The 23,254-nt window shown below is 43.8% G+C and overlaps 1 protein-coding gene across 2 annotated transcripts in view; it reads right to left on the minus strand.

Moving 5' to 3' along the window:
* Positions 1-785: 785 nt before the first annotated feature.
* Positions 786-23,254, minus strand: part of neurl1aa (neuralized E3 ubiquitin protein ligase 1Aa) — a 76,535-nt gene continuing 54,066 nt past the window's right edge. For both annotated transcript variants that reach the window (XM_076728289.1, XM_076728290.1), the window contains exons 4-6: positions 14,605-15,333; positions 5,187-5,336; positions 786-4,033 (exon numbers count right to left, since the gene is read on the minus strand). In XM_076728289.1, the coding sequence (XP_076584404.1) occupies positions 3,792-4,033; positions 5,187-5,336; positions 14,605-15,333 (1,121 nt within the window). In that variant the 3' untranslated portion in view covers positions 786-3,791. The remainder of the gene's footprint in view (positions 4,034-5,186; positions 5,337-14,604; positions 15,334-23,254) is intronic.

The following is a 23,254-nucleotide window of genomic DNA, read 5'->3' on the forward strand; positions in this document are numbered from 1 at the left end:
CTGCAGCTGCTTTTGGCAAACAGAAAACTGAATGCTGCCAATCCAGATAAAGTTAGTGACTAGCTGACAGTGAGCACAGCTAATGAGCTAGATATTTTTCTCAGGAGTTGGTGGTGGTGGAATATGACTTGTAATAGGGAGAATGCTGTCTGTGTCATTCCCACTCTGCAACATGGAGCCTCTTCTTGCACTCTGTAACCTGGGTGGGCTGCTACGATCTCCCAAGAGGAGTGTGTAAAGCTTTATGGCACCAAGTCACACACAACCATGTCGGTGAAACTGGAGAAAATTTTTTCTGGTTTTCTCTGATGTCCTCCAGCTGCTCTGCCTCAGCTCTCAGTGATTTATGGAATGTCAGTAGGCCTATAGCTTTACTTGTTGGTAGGCTATAGTTACTTCTGACTACTGCTTACTGTAGCTGCCATTAGCTAGTTATCCTCGTTAGACATACAGTTAGCAGTTACTATGGCTTTGTTAGTTGTTAAAAGAACTGCAAACTGTTGCTAACTGTAGCTGCCATTAGCTAGTTAGCTCAGTTAGCCATGCAGTTACCAGTTACTATGGCATTATTTGTCGTTATAGTAACTGCAAACTGTTGCTAACTGTAGCTGCCATTAGCTAGTTAGCTGTGCAATCAGTGGCTACTATAGCTTTACTTCTTGCGATAGTAACCACTTAACTGATGCTAATTGTTGCTGCTGTTTGCTAGTTAGCTCAGTTGCCATACAGCTGTTAGCTGACTCTGACTGGGAAGTTGGAGAAATGATTTCCATTATGAAACAAACTATTTTTGCTCAAACACATCTGGAAAGTTTATTAACCACAATCATCCGACTCACACTGAACAGAGCTCACAAACACTTGTTTCAAAAGAAAAAGAAAGAAAAATACAGGTTTTGCAAAGTACTTCAGCTGCTGAGTCACAACAATGGACATACAGTATATATATGATTTCTAGCGACTGGTTCCAGTCTACATGAACACGAACAGCGTTCCTCTCTTCCCCTGATGCTCGTCTACTGTTGGTCCCAATGTTCACACAGAGCGAACCGATTACTCATGCATGACGAAAAGTACTAAGAGCTACAGAAAGAATCTTTAAATGTGCTGCTGTGCGACTGGCCGGACACACACACACAGGAGTCATGTCGGTATAGTGGCAATGTAGAAGAAAGCAAACGCAAGAAAAGCAGGTTCAGAGGAATTAGTCCACACATTGATGGACAAATAAATAGTACATGACAGGATCAGTAACATTCAAGGACCCCGAGGAGTACTCTGGATGCAAAAGTAAAATCAAAACTAAAAATGGCATTACATCCTTTGATAAAGGTGTGTGCAGACTCATTTACAGATGAAGACCTTGAACTGTTTAGCAATTAAAGTGGTCCAAAAACTGTTAGATGTAAATAAAAAAAAAAAAGCCCAAACTGAATACAGGGTTTTGCACAATTACATTTAAACAATGTATTAAAAAAACAAAACAAAAAAAGTATTTGGTCGGACTGTCTGCACTAAATAAAACACAAAATAAAACGTGCCATGTCTGAGTCTCAGAGAGCAACGTCGGCCTAAACATTTACAAGATTACAATCAGTAGCTTCATAAAGTGACATTTACCATTTCTTTCAGACAATAACGATAAGAAATGTAAAACCAGGATGGGTAGGAGGGCTCCTTAACATGGGCTTACACACAAGAAGATAAATTACAAAAAAGAACACCTGAAATTCAGGGATTGTAATAAAACTGAGAGTTTATATCTTGCACCCCAAAGCAACGAGGTTTTGATTGTGTACTGCAATATCTCTTATTGCGGCAAGGTGCAAGCATACCCCTATATTCTCACTATTAGAAAACAAGAATAAATTTAGATTCTCATTGTTTTGGATAAGCAAGGAAAGAAATCTCAGAATTATGATTATCAGTCAAAACAAACAAAACAAACAAACAAACAAACAAAACAAATCAGACAAAACTTTTTTCTTTGTTTTTTTCTATTCAAGCACACTGATAAAAATCATTTATCTCTCTAAATACACAAGTTAACATTCAAATGTGAATTAACACTTCAACCAGTAGCGTAGTGAAACTGTCATGTGGGAGGAGGGATGTGTGAAAGTCACTGTCAGCAGAAAGGACAGCTGACAAATACCATAGCAGCATAGGTTTGAGCCCCATTTGTTGATTATCTACAAAATGAAATACATGTTATTTTAAAAAAAAAAAAAAACAGCCTCTCAGCTTCCAGTGGTGTCCTGTCATTACCTATGGCTTACTGCTGAGTTGGTGTATTTACAACTGAAATTTCTGGGGGATGTATCACAACATTTTATACAGAACTTTGGGGATAGGAATCGTACAAATATTCAAAATACAAGCTTTTTCTATAACCCTGCCCCTGAACTACGTCTGTAAAGGATCTTTGCTGCTGGTGAAAGGCCTGTCACAGGGGTTATTCTGAATTTTCATAGTTAAATATTGGAAATGGATTTGGATGTTACAAAAATAACTTTCAATTTGTGTGCTTTTTCTCTCCTCTGAGTGGACATTTAGTGTCCGTTTGTGCCACACAACCGCAGTATTTGGTGATTTGTCAGGGGTTTGAGGAAACGGCAGAAACACAGAAAACGACACATCCGCGTGGAACAGGTGAACCCTCTGTGGGTTAAGGCAGGAGGCTGGGTTGTATCCGTGGTAACTTCTGATACCATGGCAACAATCCTTTACATGTTGTTATGGGAACTATTTTAGAGGATCTGTCAATTGGTCATGAACGCTCACAGTGTATTAGGCATGGTTGTAGGTAAAGTTTGGGAAAATAGTTCACATCTTCTTAAAAACGATCGCTGGCCCTGAGGAGAATCCAAATGATTTTTTTTTCCACTTCCTGTTTCCTTTCATAGATTTGGAGCTGCTGCTGAGTCTGCTGGACACAGGTTTGTAGATTGTTTGAACCGATGAATGTCTTTCATCCTCTCTGTCAATAATGGGGCATTTCTGAGAGGACAATGCTGATTTCAGTGCAACATACCACATTGCAGAGCAAGCAGCTAGCTAGCACAACAATATAGCTACTACCGACGTTTGCAATAGAACTACCATAAAGGTACATTACATTATACGAGTACAAGAGGTGTTACAATCCTAATGAATATACTCAGCACCGCCTTGCATCTCTAAGCACATCACTCACTGATAATCACGACAATTACAGAAATTCAACACTTCATCATTACGCTGCCAGGCTGACTTCTCTTTTCTGATGCTCAGTAACACACAGACACAAGTTGTGACATACTGAGATGATTACCTGCTGTGGTGTGACGGCATATTTCAGAGCTGCAGTCATCCTCTAAGAGAACAATTATCAAGACATTCAGCCCCAAAGTGACTCATTTGCTTCGGCACAAATGGGTGACAGTCCCTAATTCTTCCAACATGGCTCCACAAATGAAAGAATTTTGGAATTGGTTCAGTTTCTCTCCTTCAAAGTCTTCCAAGATCCTAGGAGAGAGCGAACACTCTTCGATTAAGAATAAAGTCGTCGGTGAAAGCCCCTGCCAGTTCAAGTGCCGCCTCTGCAGGGAGGCCGTGACAGCGACTCCAAATTGAAAGAGACCTTCCAAGCAAAGTAGTACCAGCTTTGGAAAAGGTCACGCAAGAGAACCAACCAACAATAACTGTATGAAAATACTAAATGAAAGTACCAGAGTTCATATTCCCTGAACTTAGACATTTCTTTCCCTGACTCTGGGACTGTGTTGTTCTTCGGGAGGGCGTCCCTCCCCTTATGTGCTGCGGTAGGTCTTGATAATGTCTTTGATCTGCCTTCTGCAGATAGGACAGCAGGCGTTGGACATCTTCTTGAGTTTGAGGCCACAGGTGTAGCACAGACACATGTGTCCGCAGGCGTAGATGACTGTGTCCACCGTGTTCTCGTAACATATCGAGCACTCATCGGACCAAGGCCCACGGCCTGATGGGAACGTGGGTGACTTGGGGAGGCTGACTGGTGAGTTCGGGGTTGTTCCTGTGGTGAAATTGAAATAAGATGTTAAATGAGGACAGATGGGAAAAGTAATGTAGCCAAATAAATTTAGACTTGACATCATTTACTGTATTTTCATACAGCTAGTTGCACGTGATGAAATAGCGGTACCAACGACAAAAAGTGTAGTTATCTCTGCTATTGTACGTATATTAAAAAATGACTAAATCTGTCAGTAAATAATTAAGTAAAAGTAAATCTCATGGTGTGTTCAGACCAACTGTCACAAGTCAATGCAAAGACGGGAATAAATGTGAATTTGCACTGGACAACATTACGCAACGCGAAAATGCAAAATCCACGACATTCAAGTATTCGCTTGACATGAAAATATTCAACTTGAGGGAAAGATGTGGTTATTTTCTGATAGCAGAAACCAATCGATCAATCCAGAGCGGGATTAATAATTACATCTTAATAATATCAGCTCCCTACATAGTTAGTTTAGCTAGCTAGCCATATCCATTCAAAAATAACAACAGAAAAATGGTCAAAACAGGTGGATGAGAAGTGTGGATGAGATTGACTTACAGAAATAACACCTACTAAGTCTACTCAGTTCTTCGCTGTGCTACGCCTGGAGCTCAGCAACCACTACTGCAACATGTCAGGTTGTGCTATGTTAGCTAGGTCCCCTGCTGCTGGCCTTAAGTCAGTAGCCGAAGATGTATCGATCCCACCAACATCATTTTCAGTCCATTTCAGTCCAATTTCAGCACATTCAAAATAGTAAACACCTCTCTCCACCCAACAAGAAATTAGCCGACATGAAAAGGACATCCAGCTGAGTGGATGAAGTGAAACAAACTCGCAATTCAGTCTGATTATCAGGCTAAAAAAAACTGTGTGGGAAGTTTTGTTTTGAATCGTGTTTTTGGCCTGGACTATCTAAAAAAAAAAGTCATTGCATCAGGACCATTTACATAACAGTGCCATGTGACATAACAACATGTGCTGAACATTTCCTCCATCCAGCTGCAGCTGCAGCAGCGGTGGGACCATGAAGTGTTGGCCATTGTTCCAAACTACTGCAGGATGACATCTGCTCACTATCCCATAATGGCTTCCACTCAGTCCCCTGTGGGTTGATTGATTCTGTGCTGCTGTAGCAGTAGCTCTCTCTGGGTGTACCTACCCCCTGCTGAGCTGCAGTAAGCTGCGGAGCACAGGCCTCCATTCAGCACTGGATCAGAGCTGCCACTGCCCAGGGCGCTGGGGGTGTGCGGAGAGGACGAGGGCGAGCCGGGATTCGATGTGGTCCGTGGATCCCCGAGATGAGTGGAACCTAATGGTAGCAGATTAAGGTAGAGGATTAGATGTTTAAGTTTAGTCAGAACTAGAATAGCTCCAGCGATCAGTTGCGATACACAGCAGAATCGGTGAGTTACTGGAGACTGATACTTCAACGATCATCAAAATACTGACTGACTGGATGGAACATGCAGTGTAAAGGGCACAGCAAGTAACACACAGAAGAGTGCACTCTTCTAAAAAGTTTACATTAAGTGACAAAAATGCATAACACGGCAAATCGGTCCTCTCATGGACGGCTGTTGTTGTTTTCTCCCACATTTTTGTTTCCTCTTTAGTCGACAATAGTACAGACAATGAACTAAGGCAGGATTCTTTTTTTTCCCCACCAAGGCATCACATTTATAGTCATGAGAGCACTCCAATCTGTGAGAGCAGTCATTTTAGAAGTGCACGCATATTCATCACTGAAGAGCTGTTCCCTCCTGTCTTTTTTGGGAAAGTGTATTTCAAAACAGAGCAGGCATCCTCCATTCTTTCCACATCCTATATTTACATGATGGACAGGGAAACAAATGGGAATTCCAAGGTCAAGTTTAGGGAACACATGTTGAAATGCCAATGATGCCTAGAAAGACAGACTGGACTCAAAGTCATTAACAAAACACAGGTTGAACACATGACTTAAAACTGTCCTAATCAATGTATCAACAGCGGATCAAATGGCTGTAATGTGAAAGGGGTCACTCAAACAAACAAACAAAAAAACCAGCAAGCAAAAAAGACCCAAATAATGCAGCTTTAAAATTTCAATTTTACCCTAAAGTGCAGTTTCAGCAGGGTTATGCAAAATGTGGTGTTTTACAAAAAATAATAAAATCCACAAGTAATTCTTGTTGAATGCTCTAAACGTATAGTATGCTCTGCCACTGAGAGGAACTTTAAAAGCTTACCATTACAGGTAGTGCAGGGACACCAGAATACCCAACAAATTAATATGCAAATTAGCTCTCTTTTAGAGCAAGCATATAATCATCAACAAAGAATTCCCATCCAATGCTTTGCTGCTTCTCAACATAAATGCAGATTACTTTAATTACGTTCCCTACAGCTTGCTGTCAAAAATAGCACAACAACAACGGCATCAGAAATCAGCTGCTGTGTCCCCACAAGATGTTCTCTGCTCCTATGTAATGACCCGCTTTTTTCAAAAAGCATCACTCCACTGTGGTGAATCTGACCGAGGAACATTTCACGGTATCTGTGTAAAACCGGAGTCATCTGGTGTGGCAGAGTCTCCGTCAACACTGACCAGTAACATCATGATGACAGCCCCACACTCATGGACTGTCCCAGCGGTCTGCCAGGCTGCATCTCTCTGCTGCCATCTGCACCAACAGTCCGATCAATCCAACCGGTGCCCAGGGCCAACAGACAACGGCCTAATTCACTTTAGACCCAAGCCAATAATGGGTCATTGGAATTTAGAGAAACTATCCCATAACTGCCAGGTCATAAACAGTCGCAGTGTTTTGTCACAGTTGGTGAGTTGTCATGTCATTGCTGCTCCTGTCTCTACATCAGGAGCTGTTTCATGTGGCTTTTTCTTGCTTGTTTTTGTTGTGTGTGTGTGTGTGTGTGTCGTCAGCACTGATGGATTGCTGCTTCATTACAAGCAAACTCGCAAATTATCATCTCTACTGTAATCTGCCTGGCATCCACACTGCTTTCCAAAGTATCGTCCAAGTACCACGATGAGTTTTATTTTCGAAGGTAAAGCTGAAAACTATCTGGAAAACCACAGTGTACAGCTCCACTGGGTGTATTAGTTAAATGAACACTGGACTCACTAAAGCAGTTGGTGAGAAGGTGGCAACCTCATTAAACAACAGGTTAAACAGGGCAACAATACAAGTGGTCAACAGCGATTCAGGCTGGGCTGTGGTGAACGTTTGCAACTGCTCGCTTACGCTCTCTTTTCCAATTAAATCTGACTTCTCTGTAGGGTAGTTTCAACCTGTGTGAAGGGCGCTTACTTGTTGCACCTGTTGGACCGATGTTCTGTCACCATGTCCTCAGTACAATGTTAGTACAATCAATAAAACTGATGGCTGGCGAAACAAAAACAGCACCCCAGTTGTAATAAACCAGAGTCTCCTTTAAATGCAACAGCCTCAAATGTTAGCATCTCACTGAGAAGGGTCAGTTATCTGTCTGCAATCCTAAAACATAATGGTCTGAAAGGCCTCTCCTGATGGGAAACTTGTTCCAAGTCACATTAAATGCACAAATTCAAAGAGCTTCAAATTCTATATCTTTTTATTTTTTTTACTTTTAACGTCCACATTTTTGAGGATAAGAGTGCAGACGCTCTTACAGTCACTCCTTGAAGGCATTCATGGTGTTGCAGTCATCTCAAAAGGCGACAAAATGAGAAGAGGAGTCAAGAATGAAAAAAGATCTGGAGAGAGAACATCAAACCCAGTCTACTTTCACACCTACAGAGGCATAAAGTTGGCATGATTTCATTGTTGGACACAGGCCTCAACTTCCAAAGATGGAAATGGTTTCAGACTCTGATCTGACCAGCTCTTGGTTTTAAGCATACTGTGGCCTTATATGTGCACCGTGAAAGCAAAGCAAAGCAGCTTTAGAAAGCCCAAATGATTATATGTATGTGCAACATGTGAACTGTATTGAAAGAGAAAGGAAAGAAAGACATGAAAGGCTGAGAATCAAACCATCATGCTGCAAGTGTTGATTAGTGAATCACTGTGCCGCCCCTACAAGGCGCTACTGGGCTCGTCATGTTTCACCTTTCACCGGATTACTCCAGCCTGATCATCCTGCAGCCCTGCAGCATGAGTGCTTCCCCTGTGGAACCGAATCCTCTTTCACTCCATGTCCCTCCCCTCCCTCTCTCCGTCCATCTCTCCCTGTTAATCCCCCTGGCAGGCGGGCACCTCCCTTCCAGGGCAGCTGAGGCAGGATCTGTGGTGCCCAGCCCTGATCCCGCCTGTTCACCACCAGATTAGACCGACCTGTGTGAACAGCTGTGAGAGCTAGGCTGCCTCTCTGTGGCCACATCTCTGCTGCTATCTACTTCCATCCATCATCTAATCATCCATCCGTCCATCTTTAGCACGTACGATTACATCTATGGGGAGAGCCTCCTCCTTTAAAGCATGGGAGGTATGCAGAGTATTTGACGAGGGAGGTGGGTGGGGCTGAGGGGTGACGCTGAGGACGGTAGAGGCCGAGGGTTGGGGGGCTTAGCGTGTGTTTGTGTGTATAAGGATCACCCCAGACAGCCTTCAAGCTTGTGTGGGTCACAGATTTCGGCCACTTTTTACAATACAGCCTGATTGGAGGGAAGGGGTTAAATGGAAAATCTCCATGCCTGTTTGTAAACTGACAAAGCAGCAGAAAGAAAGACGGAGACGAGGGAAAGTACCCTCGCAAATAGTTTACATTAACATTTCCATGATGAAATTCTATCCTCAAACACAAACCATTTCAAAATGGGTGGCCGTCAATTTAATTGCACAGAACCTTTTGTTCTGAGGCACTAACGGGACAAATGTGCACTTAGGCTCAGTTTTGTGTGTATGTTTGGATGGGATGAGAGGAAAGCCGCTCAGAAGGTAGTGGTTTAAGGTCAACACTTACCCTGCTGCACAAAATGTTCTTTTTTCTGTGCTGGAGATATTATCTTTAGAGACAAAAGAGCTGTTTTGGAGGGAGGAACCAGTCATACATGCCTGAGTTGTATCAGGTGCACTGAGGAGTGTGTGTGTGTGTGTGTGTGTGCTGCCATACGTATGTGGAACACATGTATACATGTATGCATTCATGAAGTATGCCGAGGAAGACAGAGGGTCGAACAGAAAAGGATCTGCTTTAAAAAAAAGCTTCTGAAATTAAAAAAATGATAATTGGGAGCAACTTGTTTTTCATTTTGACTTTCATCCTGAATTTTAGCCTTCGCTTCGCCTGCAGCAGCAGAAAATGCCAACCGCCAACAAACCGCTGCACCAACGAATGATAAAACCAGCTAGATCATTAACAATATTCAACAACTGAGCTGTGAAAGATGGACTGTCTCTTCCATAAGCGTGCCACTATTTTCCAGCGGTGCAAATAAATTAAATCTTGGCACAAACTCACTGATTTAGCCAATATGCAACAAAATAAGCAAAGCTCATCATTTAATCATTACAGCTCGGGGGGAAAGAGATATATGAAAGTTAATTTCGTACCCAGGCACTAAGGGTGTAATTTCCACGGGGGATGGGGGGACATGCCCCCTTCAATTATGCAGTTTCAGTTTGATTTAGTCACTAAAAGGCTGTCTAAACAGAATCTTCATTCTGTCCAGCTGCAGAAATCCAGAGGACAGAGGAGATGAGTTAAAAATGCTCAAAGTATTGATGCGTTGAGCGAGGGCTCTTTCAAGTGTTACCATGTGTTCAGTAATTTACTCACTGTTCGTGCCCTCTCAGGCTCGGTGAAGATATACCTATGGCCTAAGAGGAAGACCTGCAGACATTACACAGGGCTGTAAAAATAGTGGCAACACCTCTGCACGTTTTTCTGGTAGGAAGAATATTTCAGTGTCTGGTATTCTTTATAGTATGAGTATGCTTACTTAATTATAGATGACAAATGAGCCTGTCCATGTGTATATATGTATGCATCTGGGCTTCTGTGAGTGTCAGGCACTACAGCAGGGGTACATGTGGGGTAATTGCAGGGTCAGAAACAAAGATGTGGGTAGAACAAAATGATGAGCAAAAAAAACCCCCCAAAAACCTGACAGAGCGGACAAGAGAAGACGACGCTGGCTAAGATGACAGAAGTTGAGAGGAGGAGGAGAGAGGGAGCGTGGCAGCTGCAGAGTGTGAGGATGTGGGTGGTGAGACGTTTCACTTGAGCATGAGTGCACTGACATTTTAATGGAATCTATAATACATGCGAAGTGGGTCACTGGATGGGTGTCCTATTTCCATGCCACGAGGCACAAGGTCTCTTCAATATCTCTCTTAACTGTCAGCTGGTCTGTTTTCAGCTTTTGTTTGGTATAATCGCACTAATGGGAGATATTTGGACCAAAAAGAAAAACACTGTGGCGACATGCAGTCTAGGAGTTGTTGTCTCCCAGTGGACACAACTGTAGGTGACATGTCTTGACATGGAGAGTTTGGAAAAGAAAACACAGTTTTTGTCAGTTTTTCTGTCCGTCAGACTAAAACAGCCACATATAGGAAGCGTTCTGGTCACGCTGTCAGTGTGGCTCCAGGATCATTCAGTCAGTCAGACCAATTCTTTGGATTACAGTAAAATACTTCTGTATACCTGAAACTAATAAACTAACCACCAGTTTTCAGCCTGCTTCACCTCTACATTAAAATAGATTAAAGCTAAAGTAGCATGCTAACACGAGTTGCACTGACATGCTAAAGGTTAACACACTGTACGGCCATGCTAACTGAACGAATGGATGTGAACCTGTTAAGATGGTAACATGCTAATGGCCAGCATGTTAATATCAAATAGTTAACATGCATGCTAGTGTCACTATGATAATGTTAGCTCAGAGCACAGCTGAGTCTGTTCAGGGCCGAGCAAGCTGAGCCTTTCTGATTTAGGTGCAAACATGGCTTTCTTCTGCTGCCACGCTTGCCTCTCTATTACTCATCCGTCCAGGTTTGTTTACTTGCGTGTAATGGGAATTAATGCCTCACAGTTATTGACTTTAAGTCTTGTTCAGAATCTAAATTAAAGGTGCCCTGTGGAGATTCTGACCACTAGCAGTGCTATGGACCGATGTCCACGCGCCAGAACACGAGCAACATGATAAACATTCCTGCCACTGCAGTCACTCTGGCAGAGAGCAACACACAAAGAAGAAAAGCAACGTGCCGAAAAAGGAGTGAAGAAGACTACAAGCTGGCAGACATGATTGTAAACAATGCAGGATCTAAAATGTTCAAAATGGTTTATGGGAAGGGTATACATTGATATCTACACAAAGCATAAATGTATGTATATTTAAATATAGACACATACATACATGCATACATACATATGTGCAGGTGACAAAGACGTAGCCCATACTGGTTACTGTATACTGAATGTCAGAATTGGCATGTTTACTGTAAAGCAAATGTTGTTTTTCATACATTTACAGTGCTAATGGTGATCAGTTGAAACAGTAGCTGCTAAATGCTGGCAAGTAAGATGCATTTAAGACGAGGAGTAGCTGACAGGCTGGTACAGCGATGCCACAACAAACTCAAACAATGCTTTTTACAAGGAAAGGAACAATTGAATGTCATGCATTTAATGCCAAATTTCCAAGAAGACCCCCTTTGCTCAAAATTCTATTCTTTCGTCTTGTTCCTCTCAGGTCAGGTGACCTTGTGAGGCAGTCTTGGGCGCAGTCACACCTGTACACACAGCTTTCCACTTGTGAACTGAACACCCATGATGCATGCTACTGCCAGGTGTAAACAGGGCCTGTGTGTACAGAATACATTCCTTCAAATAGACTCAAAACAGAAAGACAGACATTTTAATTTAGAATGATAAAATAAGTATTGCTTCCACTGGCGTGACTACTATTAGAACTAATGCAGTATCGATTTCATTCGCCATCCTTACCCTGTCTGAGCACTCTTGGCTGACCTGAGCCACTCTGATATATCTGTTTGAGTATGCCTGTTCCTATTAGAAAGGTCCATTACTTCATGCTTTGTTTGAAGTGAGAGGCCTCTGTGATGACTGCTTTATCTTGCCATCCTGAGAAGCAGGAGCCCACTGGGACTGCCAGGCTTTCAAGTTTAACATCTCTCTATCGAAGTAAAAGATATGGCTCACATTCAGCTTAACTGAAAGCTAAATTGCTCTCCAGTCAACAAAGCAATAGATCAAGAGTTGCAAGAGTGAGATAAGAGATGCTTCCTAATTCAAAGCAGCTGGAAGGTAAAGATGATTCACACCTCAGTGGGAATTCCAAGATCTGCTCTGATAAGGAGATGTGCCTTGGTCCGCTCTCATTGTTCTGCTGTTCCTGTTTTGTTGTGCTGTCAAGGCTCTGAAGTTTCACTAAATCCACACAGGTGGTCTGTTATGCAAAGTTGCAAAGCCAAAATGTAATTTAACAGTAAAGCAGGTGATCTCTCTGTGTGATACCACAGTAGAAAAGTAGAAGAAGTGCTTATTGTTGCATCAAAGGAGGCACAGTTTGCTTTTTTGCAGTTAAAGAGGAGACTGAAACACGTCCATGAAAGCTGAATTTCTCATATTTTGCACTTGCTGAGTTGATCACTGATATTATCTCTCTACAAATCCAAGCCACTGTTTTTTGAAGCTCGCTGTGATCTGTATTGACGTGGCTGACAAGGTTACTTTGCTGTCAGTTGATGATAAGTGGGTCAAGCGAACAGTGAACACAGTGAATCCCTGTGTGTAACATGCAAGAGCCGAGTTTAAAATCCTGTAACATCACATCTGAAGACTTTTGACGCCTCTCTATGCGTGTCTCGTTAAGCTAGTTGTTCCCCCGTTGCATCTTTTAACCTCTGCTTCCTTTTCCGCTCCAGTCACTGAAGAAAAGCAGGATGTATTTATAGATGCCTTTTCCTCCACAGAAAAACACTTGTGACACCTTCGAAAGGCCAGTGCTGTTTTGTTATGCATCCACTGCTGCGCGTGCCAATTTGCATTATACAACTGACAAAGATGTTGCCTTTTTACTGTCAGCCCTTTGCTACCACAGCGTAAATACACTGAATAATAGCGTGTTGATAAAAGTGATCATTTTAAGAACATGCGTAAATTTGTGTGGTGCTGTCATTTGAATAGGATTCAGCTGAATTTCTTGGGCAGAGGTGGCAACAAATGCCACTGAGATTGGCATTCATGAAGATAGCCTGTTGCAGAGCTGTCTTCCACGTTTCACATTCTTGAGAGCACCCCCCCTCCAGCTGCCTGCGCCTCATGGGAAGGCAATGTGCTTGGCAGGGCAAAATGAAGTGCCACGCCAGAACCACCACACACCTTTCCCGCTCCCCCTGTCATTATGAGCATTTAGAGAGGGTAAACAAACCTCAGGTGTCCCGGCACACCACTGGCAGGCAAAGTGTCCACCCCGCTGAGACATCTTGTCGTCCCTGCTGCGTGCAGGTCACAGCCCTCCCTCCCGCAGCCCCTCTCCACCTCTGATCGCTCGCTTCCTGTTTTTCCATTTCCCCGGGTCGTGACAGAGCATCTACTTTTCTCGCTAATCCTATGAATGTGTATAGACACTTCCTGTCTCAAGACATCTGCTGTAAATATTCTGACAAACAAAGCAACAAACTGCCTCCTAAGTCTTGCCCCTTGACTGGGCCTTTACATTCCAAACAGGGAGACATGGTTTGCCTCCATTGGCATACTGTCAGAGCAATCAACAGTTTGCACAAATAGATTTGAACCTCACGGAGTAAGTGAATTAAGCACAGAGCTTGGAGGTCTCACCAGTGATGTGCTGTGCCAAATGAAGATCAATATCCTGATCTGTAAGTTCCTGACCTGGGACACATCACTGGGCTAAAAGGACAGTTATTTCCACCATAAATCACTCTTTCAAGGGGGTTTATTCTCAAGATAAAGCATGTGGTCAAAGAACAAAGGGCGCTCATTACTGCACGTACAGGAGGTGGATAAAATAATGTTAATACTTGATGAAACATGAGTTTGAGTTTTAGTGAACTACGCCACAATTTCAAAGGAAGATGGTCATATTAAGATGCCTGTTATGTGGATTACTTTGTGCATTTAGTGCAAGTGAGTTTCTTCAGTTTCAAATGGCAAGAAAAACCCATTGCATGTCTTCTGCCTAGTGTGGAGCTCTTTAAAGTCTGAGAATGCAATCCCTGATGACTTCTCTGGGCTTTAAAAATCCAATAAGAATATATGTTGGCTGATAGTAATTATTAAACACATCCCTTTGGTTTGTCTTTTAACGGTGACCAGACATGTTGAGTGGAACATTTTACAAAGCAAAAATGAGCTTGTGTTCTCTGGTGGACAATGAGACGATATGTAATGGTGACACTGACTTTCAATGTTCTTTAACCTAGTTTCACTTTCCTGTTCTGCAATTTCTTGTTGACAAACTGAAGGCATGGTGTTTGAAAGATGCAGGGAGGATCTAGCAAACGGAAGCTACTGACTGTACCCCTGTAAGTCTTTCAAATGCTTTTCATATTGTTTTGTCTAACCCTTAATATTTAATACAACTTGTGGTGCGTACTTACCCAAAATCCTCAGCTGAGTCACAGCTCCGTGCAGACCAAAGAACATCCAGAGTGGGCGGGAGTTGTCCACACAGACCTGCATTCCCACATTGGTGCCATTGTGGCTGAGGATGACCTCCCCTTCCTGGTTGACCAAGAAGCCCAGGATGTCACTGCTTTGGAGGGGCGTCGGCACCCGACACACCGCCCAAAACTCCTTCCTGTCCACCAGAGCCTCTGGATTGTAGGGCAAGTCGCTGGGGCGCAGCACCGCCGGATCACAGGATGTCACCCCGTAGGACAGCGAGCCCGAGCGTGCCGGGCTGGACTTGGTGACTTTGATGAAGACAGTCTCTCCGGTGCGCAGGGGCCGATTGGTGAAGACGAGAGTGCGCTCCTCTCGTGCGTGCTCAGATCGTGCCACAGTCTGCTCGTCCAGTGTCTTGATGTGCGCGCCGCGCAGCTGGTGGAAGTGGAGGTCGCTCTCTAGGGCGGATGGCAGCAGAGAGGACTGCTGGGAGTTGAGGGAGTTCTGTGGTATGGGGCAGGTGGAGGAGGAGGAGGCTGAGGCCAGGTGGAGGGTGTGGCGGTGGGAGTGAGTGTGGGCGGGGCGTCCGTCCTCCTGCTGCAGGTTGAGGTCACACAGGCTGACTGAGAGGCGGGAGTCATCGGCTTCACGCCGCAGAGAGGAGGAGCGCACTGTGGTGAAGGAGCGTGGGCGCAGGCAGTCGGGAGGAACAATCTCACTGTCTGGAAAGGAAGGGGAGAGAAGAAGAAGTGGGGGTGAGACAGAAAAAGTAAAGCGGATAATAATGGTCTGACTGTGTTTTGCTTTGATTAGCAATCTGCTCAAGGCCTGTGGCGATGAAGTTCGCAGTCAGCTGAATCCCAATTGTGAGCGTACAGTTCTAAAGGCTGAATCTGCAGCTCGTCTGACAACAAGATAATGACAAAAAAGAGAGAGCAATTTAACTTCAGTTGCACAAGTTGAATGCAATGCAGGATAGCTCTAATTACTCAACGCTGCTGCAAATGAGAGTGTCAGGAGGTGCTTTTACAGATAAAGAAAGAAAGAAAGTAGTCTGTTGCCCCTATATCTGCACAGAGCTGAATCATCTAGTTTTATACAAGAAAATGCTCGATGGTGTCATTTGACAATTTTTTTTCCTGAAACACAACTGAATACTGTATGTGTGTGGATGAGTATGTGTGTGTTTGAGTAAGTGTATGGGTGTGTGTGTTGGCTGCATTCCTTACAATCCATAGTACAGTATCACTCTACAGAGAGCCATTAATGTCAACCAATGTCTGTAAGAGCAGTGATCACATGCACACAAACACATTTGCTTAAGTCCCTTTCACACTGCAACTCTGAACTTATGCAGACATTACCTGGATTTGCACATCAGAACACAAATGTCAGAATCAGTTGGACAGCTGATTATAAGGAGTTTACCCTGACAGCTCCCTCGTATGAAATCTGTGTAATGTATGATTGAGGCCATGTGAGATCACAGCAGGTCAACAAGCAAGTGGCCGTGTTGATGACGTTTCTAACATGTGACTGGCGTGAAACCTTGAAGAACACAAAGATCTGAGGGTGAAGAAGAAGGCTCATTTTCACAAAGACAGCAGTGAAAATGTCTCCACAGCATACTTTCTCTTCATGTCCTGTGCCTGAAGAATTTCCTGTAAATTTCCAGTAGGTGAGAACGCGTCTGACGCAGACAATCTCCTGTTGTGTGCTTACATGTGTGAAAGGGCAACTCCAGACAATGTCCGGAGCTGATCCCCCGGACATTCATCTGAAGGCTGTATCAGAAAACAGCTTTACGGTCTCATCCTACGCCTCGACACAGCTGCTCAAAATAACACCACTAAATGTGTCGTCCCTCACTCTCCCTTCTACCCCCCTCCTAGCCTGGTGGTCGGGGTAAAATTAGCCTGGCGTCCTGAGAGAGACCCCTGCTCCTCTGAGTGGGCTGAAGGGGTGGGCTGTCTGGGTTTGTGTGTGATGCACGCACATGTGTATTTGTGGGACTGACAGACAGAGGAAACAAGAGACAGAGAAGAAAGAGAAAATAACCTCTCCTGCCCCCACACACAAGGTAATGAAGATACTGCAAGACCCTCCTCAGTCAGTGTAAGAGGTGGAGGAGAGCGATTGAGACAAAAAACCAGGGCGGAGGACGGCGGATGAAAGACAGTGTCCAGCCCCTGACTGTCTCTGGAGAGTCTCTCCAGTCCTGGTCAGCTCTGGGCCCCTCTATCTGACCAGGACCTGAGAGCCTGACTCCAGATAAACCTCTTAGCCTCAATTACCAGGGTTGTGGGACAGGCTGCCCACCGCTAACTGTAAACTGTAGCAGTGAAAACAGAACAGCCAAGCCTCTTATGATGCCCTCTCACAGCTGAAAGGGACGCAAGCCAAAGGAAGATAGATTTATGACAGCCCTGAAGAAAGCTATTATATGGGTTGAAGTACGTTGTTTCTCAATATAGTTTTAACTCAATTTAGTTGTTATTTAATTACATCCGTCCATTATTGACAACCGCTCATCCTTTGGAGGGTTGCAGGGGACTAACACTGATCCCAGCTGACACTGGGCGAGAGGCGGGGTTCACCCTGGACAGGTTGCCAGTCGCTGGACAACCATTCACACTCACATTCTACAGGCAATGTAGAGTCTATTGGCAGTTTAGAGTCACTGCTTAAACTGCATGGCACACAGAAAGGCACCCGACAGCTCTGAACCCAGGACAGTGCTAACCATTACACCACAGTACCGCTGACTGGAACTGGCAGTGGTCTACAGTGAAATTAATTAATCAAGGAAACAATTAATTTCTTTCATGCATGAATCAGGTTATAGAGCAGCAAAAATTAATACAGTCTAATGTGGGAAGTTGTTAAATATGGTAGCAATATGATACATGCTGCTGTCTAAGAAGATTACAGCTACTGTATGACTAGGAACCAGTTTTGCTTTTTCTAGATGAGTGTCAATACTGGAGTTGATACAAGGGATGAGGCTCAACATGTTGATAAAGCCAGAGGACAAGGTCTTACAGGGAAGGAAGAGGGTTCAGTGTCAATACAGCACCTGTGCTTCAGTATGGATACCAAAACAGTACTTTTATTTGATTCCTTAGCTCAATACTTCTTTTAATTTAACAAAGGAAGACAAAGTTCTCAAATATTGTCTCAACACAAGCAGATATAGACTGCCTCAATAAAACATCTAGCTTTTGGTTGAATTCAGCAACTGTGGCACAGCATTTAATTCCCAAAGACAACAACAAAGCATTGTGAATTTGCTCCAGCTCTGATTAATGCCTCTGACTGCCGCCTTCTTCAAAGCAAGAGTGACCAAGGCCAAATAACGTCATAACATAAACCTACAGTATCACTACACCGTGTGGGAGATTCCTGTGTTGCTATGCAGAAGAACACTGATCCTCCTTTGATAGTTTCTGATATTCTGTGCTTGGGTTGCTTGTGGTAAAAACATTATGCATTTATTGAACTATTGAAATTCTAACTACAACTATTCATCTGACAAACACAAAAACATACAACCGTCTTAACTGCCCAGTCCTACTCTAGTTAGGGAGACAATTCGATCTGGACCAAACACTCATTCTCATTCATACCCAGCTCTACAGAGTCATTCCACCATTCTAGATTCAACTCCACATCTCAACTAAACATATCTGAAGAGTATACTTTACCTTTGTCATCTACAAAGACAGTGGCTGACATCAAGTACCACGCTGTGAATGTGTTAAACTCAACTGGAGATGACAGCAGTCTCCTCAGTGTTTGATCCCCTTCCACTGACGCGTCTGATTTACTGCATCATCGCTGAAATGCTGTCTGATGAGTCCTTGTACGTTGTAAAGCAGAGATGGTATCGGTGCTCCCTCAAAGTCATGTCAGCCTTCAATTAATGTTTGCTGCTAACCCTGAGCATGGTGCTCTGTGATTAATGTTTAATGGAACCAAGGCCTTGTAATTGTGCTAATTGATTTTTCAGAGAGGCATAAAATGGAGAGGACAGTGCCTTTGGTGCACAGGGCACCTCCAAGAGACTGCTAATCAACCAATCAACCATTAAATAGCTCGCTGCTCAGAAGTGTGCAGCAGTTAACAATGTCCCCGAGGCGAGCTGAAGATGACTAGCATGCCAGCTTGGATTGCATCTACCATTTCCTCTGCTATCAATTCCCCCGATGGACTCTCAGTCTCCATGAAAACCCTCACTCGGACTTAGAGGACATGAACAGAGCCTATCAACGTACATGGCTGTGGCGTTGCAACTCAAGAGCTCAATCTGCTGTGCAGCTCACTTCTTAATTTCATGCCATTTCCTCTGACAGAGAGCCATTTGCTGAAGGGAGGTCTTTAATGAGGTAGAGAAACCTTAATGTGGTTGAAGTCTCAAATCCCGCTCTCTGATGATTAGGGAAGACCTCTCCTTTGGCCACGGAGTGAGGAGCAGGCACGCTAACTGCTCAACCACAAACCGATTGCGATGCCCAGCCATCGGCGCCCACTCGCTCCGAGTTATTGGGGGATTTGAATGACATCAACGGAACTGTGTGTGTCTTCCAGAGCCGGCCATTTCTCTGCTGCCCATCACTCCATCCTAAATTGGATTACGATGGGATAGACTTTGTTGCAGGACCTGCGGGACATGCAGGAGGACTGGAGCTGCAGAGAGGATGATGACATGTCTTGGGGGATAACAGCAGATGGGAGGGAGAACAGAGAGGAGAGGTAAATCCAGGGAGGCAGGGATGGCTGCTTGTGACAATGCTGGATTTTATGTTGAAAGGAGTCTGTGGAGGCTTCCAAAGAGCCACAAATCATCTTGCTCTCTCTGTGTGTCACTCCGACTCTTAACTCAAACGCAGAAAGTGTGAACACAAACTCAAACACACAGTAAATTGATTCCTCTAAAAAATATAGTCTTTCATCAGCTATTTTCAAAAAGCTTCTCTGAGGGTTTATGTTCCTTTTTATATCGCCTTCCTTTTCCTCTTCTTCTCTCACTTTTCAAAGAGTAGTCATTTCAAACCCATATTGGCTTGTGTGCCATGCATTCTCCTCTTTTTGCTTCTTTATTCATCAAAGGCTGGTGAGACGGAGGCACTGCTGTATTTTATGTACTCGTTGTTGGTTTGGAGGACAGAAAGAGGAATGAAAGGACTGCAGAACATTTACTGTGCATCTGAGAAAGCTTTGGTGTGTTTGTGCACTCAACGTGTGTCTCTCCATGTCTGTTTGTGACCTCACCAGCTGCTGCCCGCTAATCATGGTGCACCTGCGTTTTTAGCTGATACAATCCCTTTGTCCTATTGGTCCTTTTCAAATCCACCACTCACAGATGCTCTCTCTCATTGGCCGAGGACACAATTTTGCACTTTGAAAGCAGCATTAAACAGTGTGTGTGAGTGTGTGTGTGTGTGTGTGTGTGTGTGTTCATTTCTCTCTCATGTAGGAAGACATTGTAATGGGGCCATGGAAGATGCAGCTGCTGACACTGTGAGCCTGGAGGGGTTGTGGAACAGGGGGAGCACCGGGTTTCATCACCTGATTCTCCACTTTTGATTGAATTTCAAAGCAAATGTAGCACCTGTTGGGTTAAACCATTAATTAATTCATGCAGGGGATCATGAGAGCTATAGTCAGCTCTTTCATCTGACTTTTTAAAAATTGAAACCCATTTGGCTTGCCTTTTTTTCCCCCAGTTCCTCCTTGGAGCGTTTTTTGATTAGAATAATTAAGCACCTGTTGGGCTAATCCATTGCAAATACATGGACAAGGGTATTGGGTGATGGGAGGGAGAATGGCAGCGCATCTATTTTGGCCCGCACAGGCACTGGCTCACGCTGTAAATGTTTTTGATTAGGGAATAGCTGCAAAGCAGGTTAGCTAATGCTGTGCATGGGGAGGTGGATCGAGGCAGAGTCTGGCTTAGTGGCTTTGCTAGCCTGAGCAGACGGAACGTGCCAGGGTTTTGAGCCAGTGTTGGAGCGGGGGGTGGGGGGGATTTACTCTGTCTCGTGCACACAATCTATCTCACAGGGCTTATCTTTATCCACAGTCTCTGGAGGGTTTCATCTGATGTCAGCAAAGGTGAAGTGAGAGCTGGAACTAGGAAGAGAAAATGAAAAGAGAGATCTTAGAGTGATCTGTAAGTGAGAGGAGAGGAGAGGAGAGGAGAGAGGGGAGGAGAGGACTGTTCAGTTGGGATCAGCTACGAAGGCAGAAGGTAGAGATGGATATCCAGGGAGATTTTGCTACGAACAGATAAAGCATAGGGTCAGAGAGACAACATTGGGCCAAGCAAATGAGAGACCGAGATATAAAACAGCTAAGAGAAAGAGGGGGGTGAGTCAGAGGGGTCTTTGTACTAGATGTTTGGGATGTTCTTTATTCCCTGGCCTTGGCCCAATCCCCGCTCCCTGATCAGGCTGGGCAGCTTTAAACCAGGGGCTTTTGGAAAGAGCAGCGAGCTCCCAGGGCGACACATGGCCATAACAAAGAGCCAGGCAAAATGCCCGCTAAGTCACAAAAGCCCTGTCCCTTAGGTCATCAGCAGAATGCAGCGTGGCCGCCCCTTCTCTGCCAATCAGCATGCCAGGACCTTAGCGTTAATAACCTCCATCATAAGGTTCTTATATTAAAGCCCCTGTGTTTTATTCCTGTGCTCAAGCATGAAGGAAGGCTGAAATTAGGCCAATTATTTATTACTGGGAGAAGACTGACACTCTCAACACATGCAAGTCAGCTGCTTTGCTATCATTCATACAGTATTTATAGAAAACTGGTTCTACCGCACTAATTCATAGTTTTATATTAACAATGGATCAAGTGAACTCTGTAATGTGAAAGCTGTCGCTCGTAGTGATGAACTCTGCACTTCCCCTCAGCTCACAGAGCATCTTTCAACTCACTGCTTTGGTTTTTTCCAATATCAACCTTATAGTTAAATGTTGCATTGAAAGCTTCTTATGCTGCCTCCAATAGGCCCACAACCCAATTAACAGTACTTCAAAACATTGTTTCTGATATCATGTCAAGTTGGAAACCATTTCTCTCAGCTATGACTGCAGAAATGTCTGTCACTATGAAGAAGTTGAACCAGTGAGTGAGTCTTTTTCCAAATAATTTGGCAGTCCTCAGGGTTTATTTAAAAGCTGTATTATCATCTGCCTGCTTATGTTTCTTGCCCTTTTTGACTTCTTTTTACTGATGTTAGTGTCCCAGGAGCTCAGCGTTAAACATGGTGAGTTAGGTTACGTCATGATTACCAATAGGTATGATGGTCAAAACTAAGGAAATATGACCAAAGTTGTAATAAAGTGCAATCATCCTTTAAATAGGAGCATTATCACGACACATGACTGTCATGGCTGCCTATTTTGGAATCGTGTTTCTGATCAGGCACACTGACTTGCTTGAACTGTGTCACAAAGCAACATTTCTAAACCCCATGACTGCTGTTGTCAGTCTGTCTCTGTCTAAAAGTGTATAAGTGGGGCGCAGTAAATATGGTGTTGATTTCCCTGGCGCTGTTTCAGAGGGCGAGCAGTGTTCGACGGCTGGATGTTTCAGAGGATCTTCACTAAACATCATGCTTTGAACTGCGGGTAAAATCACTTCTGAGCACAGGGAAAACACAGACTGGAGGAAAAACAGGAAACTCCACATAAATCTTGATGGGTTACCTCGACTTTACCCCCATTAAAAGTTATCTGTTGAAATTTCTCACCGCTGATAAAGTTCAAAATGGAATTATTTTGCTAATGTCTTCTGATCTGTCTCTTTGAAGAGGAAACTCATGTCTTGGAGTATCCAGCCAAGGTACAGTAATTTAAAACGGATTAAAAATGCCAAAACATACAAACCCAGCATATTCTTCTTGGCCTTTTGAGCTCTCTGACCAACAGCAACCATAAATTATATGCAGCAGACTTAAGCCAAGAAACACAACACTGCTTAATTTGCTGTGCTTGATGTCCACCCTGAGCCCACTACATTTCCTACAAGAGTAAGAAACAGTCAGATTTACACCAGCTTTTCTGCTCTGTGTATTTTTGTTGGAGGGTCTGCATGAAGCATCGGGATCTGTAACCGCTGCTATTAACTGGGAGGCTGAGTCCTGCCAAGTCAAACACCAGTGCCAGTCAAGTGCGCACAATAATCAAATAATCATTTCACTGAAAGTAATCGGTTTCTCCCAGAAGTACGGGAACTCTGATCCGTCCCTCTATGAGCTGGACAGCGCAACAAAAGTTCCGAATAGACTTCTGTCACTCCAGATAACTTCATGTTAGTGGAGTGCATCCAGAGCAGAGTGCACAGAGAGGCACAGCCGTCAGTGAGCAACAGAGCTCAAATCTTCTTTCTAATGAAAACCTCCTGCATTTCTTTAATTACATGACTGTGGAAGTGTTTGTTTCTCTGAACACTTAAAGACTTTCATAATTAAGGTCAGTTTTAAAATTTGTTTCATCTAACTTCTACTCATTGAGTTTTTTGTGGTAATTAGTCTCTGTGTAGCTGTGGGCTAAAGAAAACTGACGTAGCAAACCAAATTATACCACTGAGGTGAAGGCTGTGCTCATCCACTTCTCTTCATTCTCTTTTGTCGGTCACACA

Source organism: Chaetodon auriga, chromosome 4 (genome assembly GCF_051107435.1).
Source record: "Chaetodon auriga isolate fChaAug3 chromosome 4, fChaAug3.hap1, whole genome shotgun sequence".
Classification (NCBI taxonomy): Eukaryota; Metazoa; Chordata; class Actinopteri; order Chaetodontiformes; family Chaetodontidae; genus Chaetodon; species Chaetodon auriga.